The sequence below is a fragment of the Paroedura picta genome, chromosome 4, assembly GCF_049243985.1.
Source record: "Paroedura picta isolate Pp20150507F chromosome 4, Ppicta_v3.0, whole genome shotgun sequence".
NCBI lineage: Eukaryota > Metazoa > Chordata > Lepidosauria > Squamata > Gekkonidae > Paroedura > Paroedura picta.
Genome location: NC_135372.1, coordinates 88339628 through 88357378, shown reverse-complemented (window position 1 = coordinate 88357378; position 17751 = coordinate 88339628). Strand labels below are relative to the sequence as shown.

The window sequence follows — 17751 nt, the reverse complement described above, 5'->3', positions numbered from 1 at the left end:
GGTTTTGAAAGGGGAGAAGGCGCGTGAGTCCAGCAGGGAGGGAACCCCCAGCAGCCGCGCTTCGCGCGACTGCTGGGGGTTCCCTCGGGCGGCGGTCTGACGCTGCGAGAGGCGCTTCGCGCCTCTCGCCGCGTCAGTCCGGGAGCAACTGCGAGCTGCGCTGCGCGCGGCTCGCAGTTGCTCAGGCTGGGAATCGGAGGGACCAATCGGCAGGCGCTTTGCGCCTGCCGATTGGTCCCTCCGATTGTCTGTCGTGAGGAAGGGTCCAACCCGGACCCTTCCTCATCACGGACAAAGCCCACCTCTAGGGGGCTTAACGAATTATTTAGTCCGTGGCGCCCGTGGCGCCACGGGCTGTTTAAAGATGGTCTGAAAAACAAGAGTCTGAATGGAAGCCACAAGATGATTAATGAGTCATGATTAACGCATCTTTTTGCACAATGTTTAAGTTAAATATCCCCGGCATGCACAAATTTTCTCTCTCCAAAGGCCCAAGGTCAATTTTGTTTCATCAATATATGCATATTCTCTCAAAATAGTGAACTGCAGGATTGAAGCCTCATGTACAATGAGCAATTTCATCTCACTGAATCAGAATATTACAGAAAGGTCTAGTTTGTAAGAGGCAAAAATTGTAGCTAGTGTCACTGCCACAGTAGAATCTGTCCTTACAGCTTATGATATAGTTAAACATCATTCGACTGAAATCATGCAAAAGTTCTTAGCCTCAGGGACTCTCCCAAGAGTGACAGAAGTTTCAAGTTCACACCACTCCTAATGCGTCTGATAAAAAAGCCGGCGTTAAATACCTTACTTTCCTTGCAAAGCGGATTGGCAGGTTTTTTTTTTTTTAAGGAAAACAGTGCTGTGACAACGGGAGAACTTGAGAAGCCCTTCAGATTTAGTGCTTTCTTGGGCACCTCAAACTACAATTTGTGCAAAGCATCATGGAATTTAAAAGTAGATGGAAGAATTTTCACATGCAAAGTTAGAGTCCAGACAAGCAGCATCTTCAACATTCTAACATAGAAAAACTCAATTTTTAAAACACACTAACTTTTTCCTCCATATCCAATTTTTAAATAAGACTACTTTCTGAAGTAAGCAATACCAAGTTAAGTCGGTAGCTTCTAATTTCCCTTTCCCAATGAAATGTCACATGTTTAACTTTTCTTTAAACAAAAAGCTCATATTTACAGGAACGTCCAAGTGTGCATGGAAATGAAGCCTGAAATGGTCCATGCACTGCTTTCAGGCATGGCTACAAACATACCAGACAGAAGATGCATTATAAAAATTTCCAAATTCTTGTAACACCTTTGGAACACTTCCTTTATTACTGTGTTGTACATGAACAGGAAGTCACAAGAATCCACATGTACTATTTTGCAATAAGCTCCAGATTCCTTATTCTTCACTAGTCATAAAAAATAACTTTAAAAACACAGATGTGAAATCCAAGATATCTGAACATATTGATAGTTTTATGCAATATGCTGGAGGGAGAACTGAAGAAGATGGCTGCCAGCTTGAATCACCTAGGCTGTTTTTCACTCTCCTGCTGCAGGTAGCCTAAGGACTCATGGCCCTTGCTTCTAAGTCCATGGATCCCAGCCTCTTGCTTACCCAGATGGATAAATTTGGTAGTTACTAACCCCAGATGTCTTGTTTACTTTTTGTCCTTTGGCTCTTTTTTCTTTTCTTTTTTAATATGGAGCAAATGATGATAATGATATAAACATGTTTACAGCCTTGTAGATGCTTCAAAATAATAACCCACATAATAATCCCTAATAATTCACAGTAATAGAAAGGCAGGAAAATAATTCTTTAAATATCTTCTCTAATTTATTGATTCATTTATCCTTTCTTGACCCCATGTGAATTATTTTGCAGATCTCATCAATGAAGTGTTCACTTATTGATGCGGATTTTCCCCACCACTTCCTCCTGCTACCTAAGAGTTTCCAGAATCTGATGCTGGAAGCTGTGGGTCTGATATAGACAGAAAGCCATAGCCTTCACATTTCCATCTCACTTTTGGCCATCAGAAGTGGAAGACAAGAATGATTTCACATGGTTTCCCCTCCTCACTGCAGAACATTGAGCTACATGGCTTTTCATCCCATGATCTCGCCAGTATCTGTTTATCAGAAGTCTCAGGGGAGTTGCTAAGCAAGGTCAGGAAAGATCTCTATAGTATGCACCCTTGAACTTGAACATTGCTGGATCCAACCCACAGAATTTAAATATGCATGTACATAAAACCACCACTCTGGAGAACAGCTGTGAATATATCCTCACAGGATATAGTATATGAGCACTCCATTACTGAGTTGGTCCATAACTTGATTCCAATTAGAGATGGGTAACTGGAATTCAGGAGGTCTGATCAGGAACCATTACAATTATATCTGCGTAATAGTGATACTAGACTTCATAAGTGAAACAAATATTTCTTAGTATGGTTACTGATATTTTAGCCCAAAGAGGATATGACACAATAAGCTTGATAGTTACCTCAGTAAGTGCATGCAGTTGCCCTTGATGTACACATACACCCATAAACCTAAAGAAAGAAGAAAACTTTTTTAAAAACTGAGGGAACTTTGGTCAAGTAACACCAACAAGCTTAGGATCCCTGGCCCTAAAGAAGTTTCTTGGCCTCGACTAGAGCCTGGGCTTTTTCAGGCCTGGCTCCTGCCTGATGGAACAAGCTCCCTAGAGTGATTAGGACCCTGACAGAACTAGCCAAGTTCTGCAGTGCCTGCAAAATGGATCTCTTCCACTGGGCCTACCACTGAGGCCAATTAGGAACAACACTAGACCAAGTACCGGGCTTCCTGTCTTCCCCCTCTCTCTTTCCGACTCCTCATACTTCCTTGATGTTTAGCAACGATGCCAAAAACTAGATATCAATGGTGCTGACAGCTATTTTAAGTGTAATTTTAAAACTTTAAAACTAACTAACGAATTTTATATGTAATGAATTGTAACTTGATTATAATGTTCACCACCCCAAGACAGTAAGTCCAAGAGTATGCAAATTAAATAAATAATACTGCTTCACAAAAAATAGCAGAAATAAATTAATTATACTAATTAATGTGACAATACAGCAAGTCTTACTCTGTCCATTTGTAATTATGTGCAAAATCTTGAGGTATTAACAAGACCTGTTGATCACATTTTCTTGAATATGGTAAAATAAAGGAACACGTCTGTACTTTGTTTTCCTGATGAAATGGTCATAAAGGCATCTGTCAGATATCATGATGTGAACAGTTTTCTGGCCAATATGTCCTCTAGGAGTCTAGGTAATACGGTCTGATAACCATATGACTGTCACAGCCAGCACTGGCATAAAAATAAAATGTCCTGGTTTTAAAACATTAATGCATAGGCCACCTGAATTACCAAACCCGTGTGTGAGGCAGAGACCCCTCCCACACACACATTTTGCAGGCAACGTTACTAACATCCAAAAAGAATCCATTCCCTTAAGTTTTGAATTCCCTATAGACATGGGATTGGATCTAGATTAAGTTTCTGAATAGCAAAATGGAACTCTCCTGCCTCCACTCTCAATGAATGCTCAATTTTTATTAATGATTTTTAGAAGACCAATCATTATCAGCCTGATTTTCAGTGGCATGCAACATTAATGCACAAATTTTGACACATCTTTAAACATTGTTGCCCTTACTGACAATGATAATAATTACATGTACATCAATCCTCCTTTGTCTCACACTCTGTAAAAATGGTTTATACATTTACAGAATATATGGACATAACTGTTAAATCTGCATATTGGACTAATTGCAGACTCAAACTTTTGCAGAAGGGTAGAAAGAAACAGGCCAAGGAATAGTGTGGGCAAACAGAAGGGGATTGTGAATTAAAAAGAACAAAGGTTCTTTGATTTCTGAACTTTCAAGAGATACTAATTGAATATTTTAAGTGTCTTCCCACAGCCAGAAAGGACAAAAAATGATTAGTAAGACCAGAAATCAATTTCATTTGTAGTCCAAGTACATCTGTAAGCACATGCTCTTACTTTAATATGTTTGGATGTGAAAGCCTGTTCATGAGCTGGACTTCTTTCAGCATGTTGGCTCTGTTGCTGCTTAGTGTGTTCATCTTTAAAGCCATTACCTGATCAGACACTCTGTGCCGAACCTAAAAAATGAATCACAAGGAAAAAGGCAAGTTAATAAGCTGCTAGCACAGTGGTATACAAGGAAAACAGCAATGGGCTTAACAAGTACTGAAGTTTATTATATTCTTTAGTATGTGACATGATAACTATAGTGCCTGATCACCTTTCTTAAATTTAAAAAGCATTTTTATGGTGTCATTGTGATGTATTTGTTCATGTAACAAGGGATTCCTAGATTTCATGCTCATCTCTTAAGCATATATTAATTTATCTAATTGAGCAAAAAGCAGCTCTTGGCATTCGCCTTCATGGCAGTCAGGCCTGGAGAAGCTCCCACTGGCAGTCACCGCCAGCAGAACTGGGAAGTGCATTTTGTAATTTGGGGGAAATTTAAACTCCCAATGTTTGTTTACCTTTCAAATTGTTCTGCGGTATCCCAAGTTTACAGGAAAAATATGTATAGCATCACTGTAGTCTTGATCAGTGGATTTAGGTATTCGTAAATGGAGGCCATATGTGTTAGTTAGATAGATGATAATATGCTCAACATAGGTCTGTCTAGAAAGGTTGCCCAGAAACTTCAATTAGTATAAAACAGAGCTGTCAGATTACTAACTGGATCATTATAGAGAACACTTCAGTTCTGAAAGAGCTTCACTGGCCACCATATTCAGGCACAACTCAAAGTAATAAATAATTTAGCCTCATGGTACTTGTAGGATCACTTTCTCCTATACCAACCTACTTGCCCATTAATTTCTGCATCCCAGCCTTCTTAGAAGAATTGGGTGGCAAGTTGACAACCAAGGTAAGGGCCTTTTCAGTGATACTACCTTGTTTTATATATATAGCTGTGCTGTTTGATCGGTGATTCCATTATTCCTGTTATATTAAGTTTCTGCATAACAAAATTTGAGACCAATGGCACCTTTAAGACCAACAAAGTTTTATTCAAGGTGTGAGCTTTCGTGTGCATGCATACTTCCGAAGTGTGCATGCACACAAAAGCTCATGTCTTGAATAAATCTTTGTTGGTCTTTAAGGTGATATTGGATTCAATTATTGTTATGCTAGTTCAGACCAACACAGCTATCCACTTGTATATCACTTCAAACTTTTTTGGTTTAGAAATGGTTCTAGCTGTTTAAGCTGTTGTAAAACTGTATTGTTAGTTGTGAATTTCAGTGACTTCCCATCAAACACTGATACAATTTCAAGCACTGATACAGTGTCAGCATTTATCAGGAAGCCACTAAAATTCACAAACATGGATTCAATTTCTACAAAAAGAAAAAAAGAAAAGAGCCATAAAATCAATTAAACATAGCTATTACCCTAAAAAAAAACAGAATTAAAAAAATGGGATTGTAAATATACCTCTCAGTTGTTCATCAGATAAGACAAGCAAGTTTTGACTAATGGACATGCTAATGAACTCCACTCAAAACATGAAAAGTGCTCCCTAATTCCAAGTCCATCCCTTGGGAGACTCCCAGATAAGACAGGAATGTGATGCGTTACACACACACACACACACACCCTGAGAAGTAAATAAAATGCCTAGTAACTATTCACACACTCCCCACTTTGACACAGAGAGATTCCCATCTTGCCATGACTACCTGTGAGGATGCTGTCTGCAGTTATAGGCAAAACATTAGGAAGTAAAACTACCAAACCCCAGTGACATAGCCCAGAAAACCCACGAGAACCAGTTTACAAGTATTATTCAATATAGATAGATTTCTGCAAAAGTTTTAAATATAATAGTTAAACCACGCTTGATTTTAGAAAGGCTCAAGAATGCCAAGGAAACATCTAAATGTGAAATGGAAGAAGGTGATAAAATGTCACATCTCATGTCCTTCTGATTCTTGCATCCTACCTCCTGATATCAAGCATAAGGGCTTTCAAGGCAAATTCATTGTGCTTTAGATGGTTATTAGAGAACATGGGATTTAGGGTTTTGGCTTTTTTTAACCATGTATGGGTAGCTTATAATAACAATCCTTTCGGTTACATTCTACCTCCTGTATGTTTTTATTGTAATTTAACTTAAGGCCTTCCACAATTTGAATTCATTTTATTCTTGGGTTTTCTATAAAGTTTATGAGTATACATTTTTGGGTGTTTTTCTTTTAAATATGTTAAATGATGGGAAGCAAACAGTAGAAATAATTGGACAGTTCTCTCAATGGTTGATATCTGCAAGACACAGAAATTCAAGCAAGAGGTGAGTGTTGTACTTAATAGATTTTTTAAACTTCTTGACAGTTGTGTTGTTCTGGCTGACTGTGTCTGGCTGACTGTTCTTCACATATACAGTGCATTTACATTTATCTGACTGAAACTAGATATTGTTAGAAGCGTAAATCTTGTCTCCACAAAGGGGTAGAGTTACAGATGACCTTTGAATCTACTTTTCCATTTCATAATGTATTTTATCATTTCATAATTTAACAGTTAACAGCAATCATAATCATAACTGTAGATTCAGTTGTGTAATTGTTGGTCTGAAGCAGCAGAACAAAGTTCAAGTCCAGTGGCACCTTTAAGACTAACAAAGTTTTATTCAGGGTTTAAGCTTTCATGTGCACACACTTTTTCAGATACATTGAAATGAAAGTTACCAGTCCATACATGAGTAGACCTGCCATTAACAGTCCTGAATCTTAAATAACAGCATCAGTTCAGACTGACCCTGTGTTGTAAAGGCAGTGAGGAAAGGGTTGCATTACTTGATGGCTTGTTCTGTTACTAGCTCCTCCTTTTATTCCATTCCACAATGTTCATCACACTCGACCAGATAATGCCGATCACAATCTATTTTGATGTGTTTTTATTCCTTTCTTCCTTGACATACAAGATGATATCCTTAAATGGATTTCCGCATGAGATCTGCTCTTGAAAATCTTACTGCCTCTCTTTATGAGCCCCAAAGCTTCGCAGGCATATTCAGAAAACTCCTTCAGTCCTGCATCCATGAAGTATTTTGTAAAGTGTTTGAGGCTTTGTTTATTTATTTTCACATTTATATACTGCCCTCCTCGAAGGCTCAGGGCCGGAGAAAGTTCCATCAGCTTGTTGTCCATTCCGACTTTACAGAAGCTAGCAGCCACTACATTGATTTCATTTTAATCTATCAATGGTTTGAACAGCTTTACAGCAAAGGCTGCTGGGGGGCGCTGCCAGCAGCAGCTGCGCAGTGCCACGTCAATTCATTAGGACAGACATTAGGACAGACTTCCTGCTTTTAAAAAGAAGCCACTTTACTGTTTATACCTTCCTTGACCTGTGTTATTAGCCACACATTTGGTAGTTCCTTTCCTAGCCTTTGGAATGCATTCTATTTTGGCTTCAATTAGTTTGGATTTTAAATAGCTTCCAAACACTTCCTAGAGATGACTCTCTTGTGTTTCCCCCCCTCAGATTCCTTTATGGCATTCCCTTCATAAAGAAAAGAAAAAAGCAAATATAAAGAAGGCAGGGTGAAAAACTAAGAAAACATTAGGTAAAATAATAATAAAATGTTTTGAGTTTCCTGGTCATAAGCAATTAACAAATAATTTAAATTTATAATTTTATAACACAATTAGGTATTCTAAAATTATTTCAACATTATAATAAAAAATCTTCTCCCCCCATTTTCTTTAATCACCAATATGAGCAATCAACAAATAATTGTTCCCTTTCATGCAAGAAATCAATAAGGGGGTTCCAATTAGTAATAAATGAAGTTATTGTCTTTCCTCTAATCAAAGACATGTTTAGCAAGTTCCAACATCTTCAGCAACCTGTCCTCTACTATAGATATTCTCACATATAATAGTTTCACTGCTGTTGCCATATTGAGAAACAAATTTCTGTGGATATTCTCAAGCTGTTTACCAGACCCAAAATAAACATGGCTGCAGCACTCACCTCCGCAGCCATTAATTGCATCAGTGGGGGCCTCTGGAACAAACAAGGGAATGGTTTGGCTTTAACAGAGCCCAGTGAGCTCCCAGAGTCTCCTGGCCATGACTGCCCAGCTTTGCAAGAGACAAAGCAAGGCCAGGATGGGGCGGGCTCAGCTGCTGCCCATGTAAGAAAGGATGCATGGAGGTTTGCCATCTTCTTCTTGGCTCAGCACATTGCCTGCTTCTGGTTTGCCAGATCCTTCCTGAGACCTGCCTTGTTTGTGGACCTTGAACTCTAACTCTCTGCCTCCTTGGAGAGAACCCCTAGCTTCCAGACTTGTTGTAGACTGGTGTACTGGCTGGCAAGCTCAGCCAGAGGTTTCAGCAGTTGTTCAGCATGCTTGAAAAGCAGGAGAAAGATAATAGAATAGTCAACAAAGCAAGGTCAGAAAGCCAGGGGTGCAGTCAACAGGCAAGGGAGAGCCAAAGAGCATGGTTGAAGGTCTGACCTAGAGTAAGGTGACCAGATTTTAACATCGGTAAAGCAGGACACCATTGACCGGGGGGGGGGGGTCTTGATTAATAATTTGGTCTATATGGAGCAACAAAAAGTTTCATAGAACGCATAGAACACCAAAATAGTATTGTAATATTTTTTTTTAATTTCAACATAAGTACAATTTGCCAGGTGCCCCCAGATGTCCCTCCAAAAGTGAGACAATCTGGTCACCTTAACCTAGAGTCAGAACATCCAAGAGGTCTGGCAGGTGTTCAGGAAGGGGTCAGGCAAGGTCGGTGTCCACTTGAGCGCTGTACATACTTCCATTCACCCGAGCCCAAGGTTTCAGCTTCCCCAATAAAGCTGATAGCAGAGCTTCTAGTTCTCATCCTGCAAACACTCTCCTTGTTTTGCAGATTGATTGTGAGACCACAGGGCCTACATGCTGATAAGTTCTCTTCACCATTGCTGATCTGTACTTGCTTGGTGCTGTCTGCTACTTCTGAACCTTTTCTTTCTTGCTAGAATAAGCACATATGCTGGAATCACCTACTGAGGATCAGAAGTGAATGGGATGATGTCACAATACTATGCACCAGGCCAGGTTTGTCTGTATATCAGCATCACTGACAGCAAACAAAGCAACAGCTATAGGAATATACAGAGGCACAATCCTGTCTGAAAAGCATTTCCTGAACAGGTGAGAAATTTTGCCCAGCTTTGAACAAGCTCAGGTAGGGGCTTTGATGCCACCAAAGAAGTTTCATGAAAGTTCTTTTTTCAAGCCCAATTAAGAGGTCATAGACTGTAGAAATTGAAGTTTTTATTAAAAATGAAGTTTTCAAAACAAAAATCTTTTGAAAATGCAAACAAACCTAATAAAAATTTGACTTATTGCTTTAAAAAAAGAAGAACAAATAATAGCTGGAATTAGAAAAGATCAATAGATTGTATATACAAAAAAGAAATATAGAACAGATAAACCTCAGACATTTGTATAAAACAGACCCTACAGATTATGAAGGCTTTCAAACTTATATAAAGGAGACACCCTCAAAAGAATTTTTGTTTGAACACAAAACTTTTAAATCAGAAAATAGCAATACAAGTAATATATTCTGCTATTAAAAAACTGAAATGAGATAAAGCTCTTGGCCCAGATGATTGGCCCAGATAACCAGATTTTTGGAGGGACATCTGGGGGTACCTGGCAAATTGCACTTACGATGAAATTAAAAAATAAATAAAAATATATAGTACAATACTATTTTTGCATTCTATACGTTCTATGAAACTTTTTGTTGCTCCATATAGACCAATTTTTTAATCAAGGTTAAAATCTACTTTTTGTCTGAGGAAGTATGCCTGCACATGAAAGCTCATGCTGAATAAATCTTCATTGGTCTTAATGGTGCTATTGCACTCAATTTTTGTTGAACAGGGGATAAAGGCAGAGACTGTCCCTTGATGTTGTGTCCTGGCTCTGGGATTCAGAGATAGTTTATTGTTAAGCTGCTGGGGAGAAACATTTTAAGGCTCTTTTCACTTACATTTGTGAAGCAAGTTATTTTCCATTTTGTCTGCTGCATTTGCTTCTGTCTAATGTATAATTTAACAAAATGAGAATTAGATTTATATGTCCTGCTATATTTTTGTCACTACCTAATTTGTGGGAAGGATCCAAAATGGAATACATCACACATAAGAGAACAACTAATATTATCTGCATTTTCACCAGAAAATAATTTCTACTTGAAGTCTACTTCGTTTCATTTTCAAACACAGAGGTTTCCAGTAGATTTTGTCAGCCTGTATGTCATTGTAACTGATAATGCAAACATGTAGAGCCACTCCCTTGGGGTGAATGTTAAAATCAATGCCTCTTTCAAAAAATCTATCCTGGTTACCACACATAATTATCATGTGAAGCCACAATTAAGTACTAATTTGATTTTTTTACATGATCAAACAGGTTATGTGTTTACCCTTATAGAAGTCAGTAAACAGAGACAAACACAGAAACTATATCATACAGAAGCAAATACAGCAGACAAAATGGAAAATAATTTGCTTTACAAATAAATCTAAGTAACTAAACATTGTGCTTATGGAAAACTGAAAGCTACCATTTCCTTTACACATATTGGCCAAAATAGTGGGAAGTGCTCAGGAGGAAAGTACCCTACACTACAATAATAATAAATTATGTCATAAAAAAGAAGGAACTCTTTGTATCTTGGATGTCTCATGGGCAAATTCACATATACTTAACACAAGAAGCACAAAATCAGCTGCTCCACCTGCTCCTCTCCGTGTTGAGCTGATCTCTCTTTTGGAGAACGGGGGCTTGACAGGGCTCTCTGCCTCTCTGCTGCCATTCCCAGCAGTGAGCCCCACCAGAGGTGGCAACCTGGCCCTACACGTCTCCACCACCACTGCAAGGCCGCCACCTCCAGTGCCACCACCTCGGCAGCACAGTCCTTTGAACCTCAAAGGAGGTGGCAGGCTGGCCCTGGTCTCTGTCGGCACTGCTGCTGCTGTCACAGGGCCGCATCCAGTGCCGCCACCTCACCATAACAGCTGCCGCGTAGAGGGCTAGGCAGGTGGGCGCAGTTCATTCGCTCTCTGCGGGCAGCATATGTGTGGCTGCGAGGGTGGGCGAGCCACACATGGCTGCCTGGTGGGGGCCGGGCCTCTAGGGATTGTCCCGCATTCCAGGACCAGACAGGTCCGGACAGGCTCTACCCTGGAGGCTGTTTCCCTTTTATTTATATAGCTTGTTGTTGTTATGTGCGAAGTCGTGTCCGACCCATCGCGACCCCATGGACAATGATCCTCCAGGCCTTCCTGTCCTCTACCATTCCCCGGAGTCCATTTAAGTTTGCACCTACTACTTCAGTGACTCCATCCAGCCACCTCATTCTCTGTCGTCCCCTTCTTCTTTTGCCCTCAATCGCTCCCAGCATTAGGCTCTTCTCCAGGGAGTCCTTCCTTCTCATGAGGTGGCCAAAGTATTTGAGTTTCATCTTCAGGATCTGGCCTTCTAAAGAGCAGTCAGGGCTGATCTCCTCTAGGACTGACCGGTTTGTTCGCCTTGCAGTCCAAGGGACTCGCAAGAGTCTTCTCCAGCACCAGAGTTCAAAAGCCTCAATTCTTTGACGCTCGGCCTTCCTTATGGTCCAACTTTCGCAGCCATACATTGCAACTGGGAAGACCATAGCCTTGACTAAACGCACTTTTGTTGGCAGGGTGATGTCTCTGCTTTTTAGGATGCTGTCTAGATTTGCCATAGCTTTCCTCCCCAGGAGCAAGCGTCTTTTAATTTCTTTGCTGCAGTCCCCATCTGCAGTGATCTTGGAGCCCAGGAAAATAAAATCTGTCACTATCTCCATTTCTTCCCCTTCTATTTGCCAGGAATTGAGAGGGCCGGATGCCATGATCTTTGTTTTCTTGATGTTGAGTTTCAAGCCAACTTTGGCACTCTCCTCCTTCACCCGCATCAACAGGCTCTTTAGTTCCTCTTCACTTTCTGCCATTAATTTATATAGCTAATAATGGTTAAAGATTGGTGCCGTTTGAAGTGTCCTATTCAGGTAGAAATTGGGGGTAATCAAACAACTATCAAAGAAGCTATTGTACCCAGACTGAAGAATATTTATCTGTGGACTTGCTAAATACTTAAAAGGTTATTTACTTTTATCTGGCTTTTAAAAAAACTGCCTACTTTGGTACATGTTATTGACTTTTGACGCGTGCACTGATTCCGTCCTGATGGATTCCCCTTGGTCTATGGTGTCTGTCTTTGTCAGATTAATAGAAAGACACACACAGGCAAAAGTCTCCTGAAAATCATATCACCTGATGAGGGATGGGGGTTGCAGCCTAGGATCACTGTACAGCTAGTCCATAACTAGTTTCTTTAAATGAAACTTAAGTCCTCTGGGCCAGATGAATTGTATCCAAGGGAGCTAAAAAAAATTGTGGGAGCTAAAAAAAATTGTGGGTGGAATTTCTGAACCTCTGCCCATTATTTTTGACAATTCCTGGAGAACAGGCGAAATCCAGAATCTTGGAGGCTGGCAAATATTGTTCCGATCAAGAAGATGGAAAAGGAGGACCCGGGTAACTACCAATCTGTTAGCTTGACATCTGTGGCTGGTAAATTTTAGAACAAATAATCAAAATCAGTCCTTGAGCAGATAGAGCAGATGGCTATGATTACAAATCAAGCACGGCTTTCTTAAGAACAAGTTATATCAAACCTTATTATCTCTTTGTTTGAGACAGTTACTACCTTGCTGGATCAGGGGGATGATCTGGATATAGTTTATTTCAATTTCAATAAAAATTTTGATAAAGTTCCACATGATATTTTTGTTGACAAGTTGGTAAAATGTGGTATGGATCCTATTACTGTTAAGTGGATCAATAACAGGTTGACAGATTGCACCCAAAGGATGCTTGTTAATGGTTCGTCATCCTCTTGGAGAGGAGGGATGACTCGTGTGCCTCAAGGATCTCTCGTGGGCTCTGTTGTTCAACATATTCATAAATGATTTGGATGAAGGAATAGAGGGGGTGCTTATTAAATTTGCAGATGTAAATAAACTGGAAGGGGTAACAAACACAGCAGAATCAGGATACAGGATGATCTTGACATGCTGGAAAACTGGTCTAAAATGAATTTCAATAGTGATACATGTAAAGTTCTGCATTTAGGTAAGAAAAATCTCTTGTGGCCATTTTCCCAATACCCACAGAAATGCCGATCACCACTTTTGGGTCGAGAGGTGAATTTTCTCCAGACCAGACTGGCCATGGATTCTGGGTTTTTTTTTTGGGGGGGGGCATCATATGGGCATGGGATTGGGGCCACTGTGAGTGGCGCAGGTAGTTGTGAATGCCATGCATTCTGCAGGGGGTTGGCCTAGATGACCCTGGAGATCCTTTCCAACTCTATGATTCTATCCTTCCATATATAAACAATACACAAATCCTTAAAATTTAAATGTTTTACTTTCCTATCATGTAATTTTGTCACCCTTGAAAGACTTATGGTGAAATACTATATTTTATTTAGATGTACATTAGTAAACACAATCAAGACAAACATTTCTGCATAATGCATAATTTTATTTATGTAGGAATACAAGCATGCCTGCATAAGATGGTATCCACTCAATGGATTAATTTCCCTGTTTTACAAGATTTATGGTTACAGGATTGATCATATCTTCTTATGCCACGTCCTCCCGAATCAGCAACTGCTCCATCCTTTCTTTTCATTTATTCCCGATACATTCTTACCTTTAGATTCTTAATTCCTGTGTTAATCTTCCCTTTCCCTCCACCCCCACAGAAGAACTAACAATATTTCATGCAGATCGGGAAAGCTACAAGTATCCTTCACATCAAAATACTTAGAGCAGGGACAGCAACAGATGTGGCTGAAAGTGAACCACCTGCAATTTACCCTTTCAGAACAGGCTACACTGGAAGACCCGACATTATCTTTTTTAACTACTGTGTAGATCAGTGGTCCGCAACCTTTTCAAGGCTGCGGACTGGCGGAGGCAGGGAGGGCAGCCGCGCATGCGCGGCACTTGTGCGCATGTGTGTTTGCGGCTACGCATGGAGCAAATGCGCATGCACGGCCCTACTTCCCTCCCCGCCCCCCCACAAAAAGAAGCTTGCTGGGCCGCAAGCTTTTGCGGCAGATTTGCTTGCGGCCTGGGAAGTTTCTTACTGCGGGGGTGGGGGGGAGGGAGCCGCGGCCCGGCACCAAGCCACAGCCCGGTAGTTGGGGACCACCGGTGTAGATCACATTCATCAAAATTTGAACTGGGCCCCATTACACTTAGGAATTAAACTCTGGAGTACAGCATTTACAATACAGATCTGGCTGCTCAGCCCAAGGGACAGGACTGTAAGAACAATTAAGAACCTTATTCATACAAGATCACAAATTCTATACATAGCTGAAATATGGTTAAGGACTAGCATTCTTCCCTTTTGGACTACATGGAAGCCACACATTATACGCTGGAGAGAAAGGCAAGATCAAAGTGAAGCAAAAATTCAAAACAAAACATTGAATATTACAAAACAGATTGCTGGGGAATGATCCATGAAACAGTGGTATGTGTTCTGCATAGTCTCAGTTTAGATACTAATTCTATCTGCATCTGACACATAAAGGAAGTTAGATAAGCATTGTTGTTCCTGCCTACTGATGACTAATTTCTGCCTCATTTTATAAATAAACTAGAATTTAAGCCCGCTGTAAGCAAAATACAGTGGGCGCTAGAGGGCAGTGGGTGGTTGGGGATGGTCCGGGAGGGAGCGAGGGAGGGAAGGCAGGTAGGCAGCCATAAGGAAAGGGAGAGAGAGAGGGAGGGAGAGAGAGAAAGAAAGGAGAGTAAACGATGGGAGCAAGAATGGGAGAAAGGCAGAAGAGAAATGGGTGCATAGGAGCGAGAAAGAAGATTAAGGTGTGGGTGGATGGATGGATGGAGAGCAGGAAGGAATAAAGGAGGAAAGGGAGAAATAAAGCAAAGGAAAAAGAAACAGAGGAAGCGAGAGAGAGAGAGAGAGAGAGAGAGGGGTGAGGGGGGGGGGCCGCAGGGGAAGAGAGTGGTGGGTGGCTGAGTGTCTGGGGGGTGGGAAGTGGTGGCAGAGTGTGAGGGCAATGGGGGGGCCATGGGGGATCACCGTGGGGCAGAGAGGGGTGGGCCCGGCAGCCCCCCCCCCAGTCAGCTCCCCGGCTACCTCAGGGTTTCTGGTGGGTGCAGGCACAATCCTGGGCCTGGCAGAAGGCCCCGGCCCACCCTCACGGCTAGCCGGGACCTCGGGTCTTCTGCCGGGCTCAGGAGCAGCCTCGCCACGTCCGCGACACGGCAAGGATGTTCCTGGGCCTGGGAGAAGGCCCCCGCCCACCCGGCCGCGACCTCGCACCTTCAGCCGAGCCCAGGGAGAGCTGCGCCGTGTCAGCAACGCGGTGAGGCTGTTTGTGGGCCCAGGAGAAGTCCCCCGCCCATCCGCCCGCGACCTCGGGCCTTGAGCCAGGCCCAGGGACCAACCCACCACATCTGTGACACGGCGGGGCTGTTCCTGGGCCTGGCGGTGGCGCAGCTGGAGGCTCGGGGCGGCCTCTGCGGGCACAGGCCGCGGGTCTTGGGCGGGAAAGTAGCAGGGTCGACACGTCATTGGTGTGGTGGGCACACTCCTTTAGCACGCCCCCTCTGGCCAAGGCAGCCACGTGACCGCTGGGAAAGGAGCAGGGATGCCGGGTCTTTGACGTGGTGGCCCTGCTCCTTTTCCGAGGGTGAGAGGAAGCCGGCCAGAGGACTTACCAGCGGGGAAGGTTTCTTCCTTGGGGCAGCGACTCCCCAGCCGGACCAGGTGAGGCCAACCAGCCAATGGAGAGCCGCGCTTCACGCGGCTCCCAATTGGCTGCTTGGCCCTGGATTGACACTCGGAGGGCCCATTCAGAAGCCACTTCCCTGGTTGGGCCCTCCAAATTTTTATCCTGGACAGAGCCCACCCTTTCTCCTCCCCTTTAGCCCTTACTCTTTTATTACTACCGCTCTGAAGGAGTGGTTTAAAGATAATACTGTCTTCAATAAAAAGTTTTACAGACAAAATAATAGGAGATGCAAATGTGGATCCCCGCTTCTCCCCTCCCCCACAAAAGCATCTCTACATGACTGCTCCAGAACTGACTTTTGAAACTCAATCTATGCTGACTTGTCCTTGTCTCTGACCTGGAAATTGCAGCTGGTGCAAAATGCAACTCCTAGGATCCTCACAGGAACATTTTAGAGGGCCCACATCCAGCCTGTACTGATGCAGCTGCATTGTTTGTCAGTTGCTGTCCAGATCATGTTAAAGGTTTGGTTCTAACCCTTAAGGCCCTTCACAGTCTGGGACCCACATAACAGTCTGTTACCTTATGCCCCCCTGCAGAGCTTTACGTTCTATGGGTACTAACTTGTTAGTGGTACCCAGCCCCAGGAGGTTCGGCTGGCCTCGGCCAGGGCCAGGGCCAGGGCCTTTTCAGTCCAGGTGGAATGAGCTCCCAGCTGAGGGCCCTGCAGGAGCTCTCCATGTTCCACAGGGCCTGCAAAACAGAGCTCTTCTGCCAGGTCTATGGTCGAAGCGAGGGCACAGGAGATCAGATGGGCCCCTCTGGTTAGCTCATCACCGGGTTAGACCATCACCTGATAATAGACCGCTAGATTACTCCCGTGATGCACAGAGAGGGAGCTAACTGAACTGGGGGGGGGGGGGGGGAGAAGAGTAGGTTTTTGCTGCCGAGATATATAATTTTAATGGGGGAATTAATATTATTGTATTTTATGTGGGGGTTTATTATTATGTAACCCGCTGCAAGACAGCTTTGCTGACAGCGATGGGTAAGAAATATTATTATTATGGGAACTGTTACCAAGAAAGCTGATATTTAAGCCTCCTTCCTATTTTCCACAGCAAAATCTGTCCCCCCAGGAACCACTCAGTTTCACAGGGAAGGGAAGGAAAAAGAAAAAGAATGAGATACAGGGCTTTCACCCTAGATGCAAGTCCCTTCAGTTAAACTTATTAAGAGCAGGCTAAACATTTCAAAACGTATTTTAATAAATCTATATTCTTCTATAAACATGATTACTAAAGACACAGTGTTGTTTCTAAGTATCTGCTATCATAGTAGAATGTTTACCACCTTTCCCTAGGTCCACCCAGCGTTTGCCAAAATGTCTGTGATGAAAGTCAGGGACTCTCCAGAACAATATGCCAAGCAACATGAGGTCACAAGGGGCTGCATCAAGAAAAGGAAATCATTTAAAGTCACCACTTCTCTGATTTGTGTTAACTTCTGTTCCATGAATGAAGTTTGCTACACTCATCCAAGAGTGAAGTGGAGGTCAATTTTGACTGATTTCTCCTTTGATGTACAGTGTAACACTGTATAATACCTCTCAATCGTCAGAAACACTGTTTTAGTGCAAATGAAAAGAAAAATTGTTCCTGTGAACTTGATGTGCTCTAGGACCAACCCATAAGTTTACTAACACATGCATATTAAAATGTATGAACTATTTAACTGATATGAAATAAAATCAGATGAACACAGTTTGAATACAAATTGGCCTGTCAAATCAAGTGTTCAATCTCATTATGCCTTAAATTTCCTA

General features: G+C 42.2%; 1 protein-coding gene and 1 long non-coding RNA gene across 5 annotated transcripts in view; one reads left to right on the top strand and one right to left on the bottom strand.

Moving 5' to 3' along the window:
* Positions 1-17751, bottom strand: part of TESK2 (testis associated actin remodelling kinase 2) — a 64841-nt gene that overhangs the window by 32849 nt on the left and 14241 nt on the right. For 3 of the 4 annotated variants that reach the window (XM_077333960.1, XM_077333957.1, XM_077333959.1), the window contains exons 3-4: positions 4061-4182; positions 2521-2569 (exon numbers count right to left, since the gene is read on the bottom strand). In XM_077333960.1, coding sequence (XP_077190075.1) covers positions 2521-2569; positions 4061-4182 — 171 coding nt within the window. Of the gene's footprint in view, positions 1-2520; positions 2570-4060; positions 4183-8881; positions 9029-17751 lie in introns of those variants that run through there. The other variant, XM_077333961.1, reaches the window with a different exon arrangement.
* Positions 9208-17670, top strand: LOC143835777 (uncharacterized). The gene is made up of 3 exons (XR_013230342.1): positions 9208-9260; positions 12615-12682; positions 17290-17670. It is a non-coding gene; the product is annotated as an uncharacterized LOC143835777 (long non-coding RNA).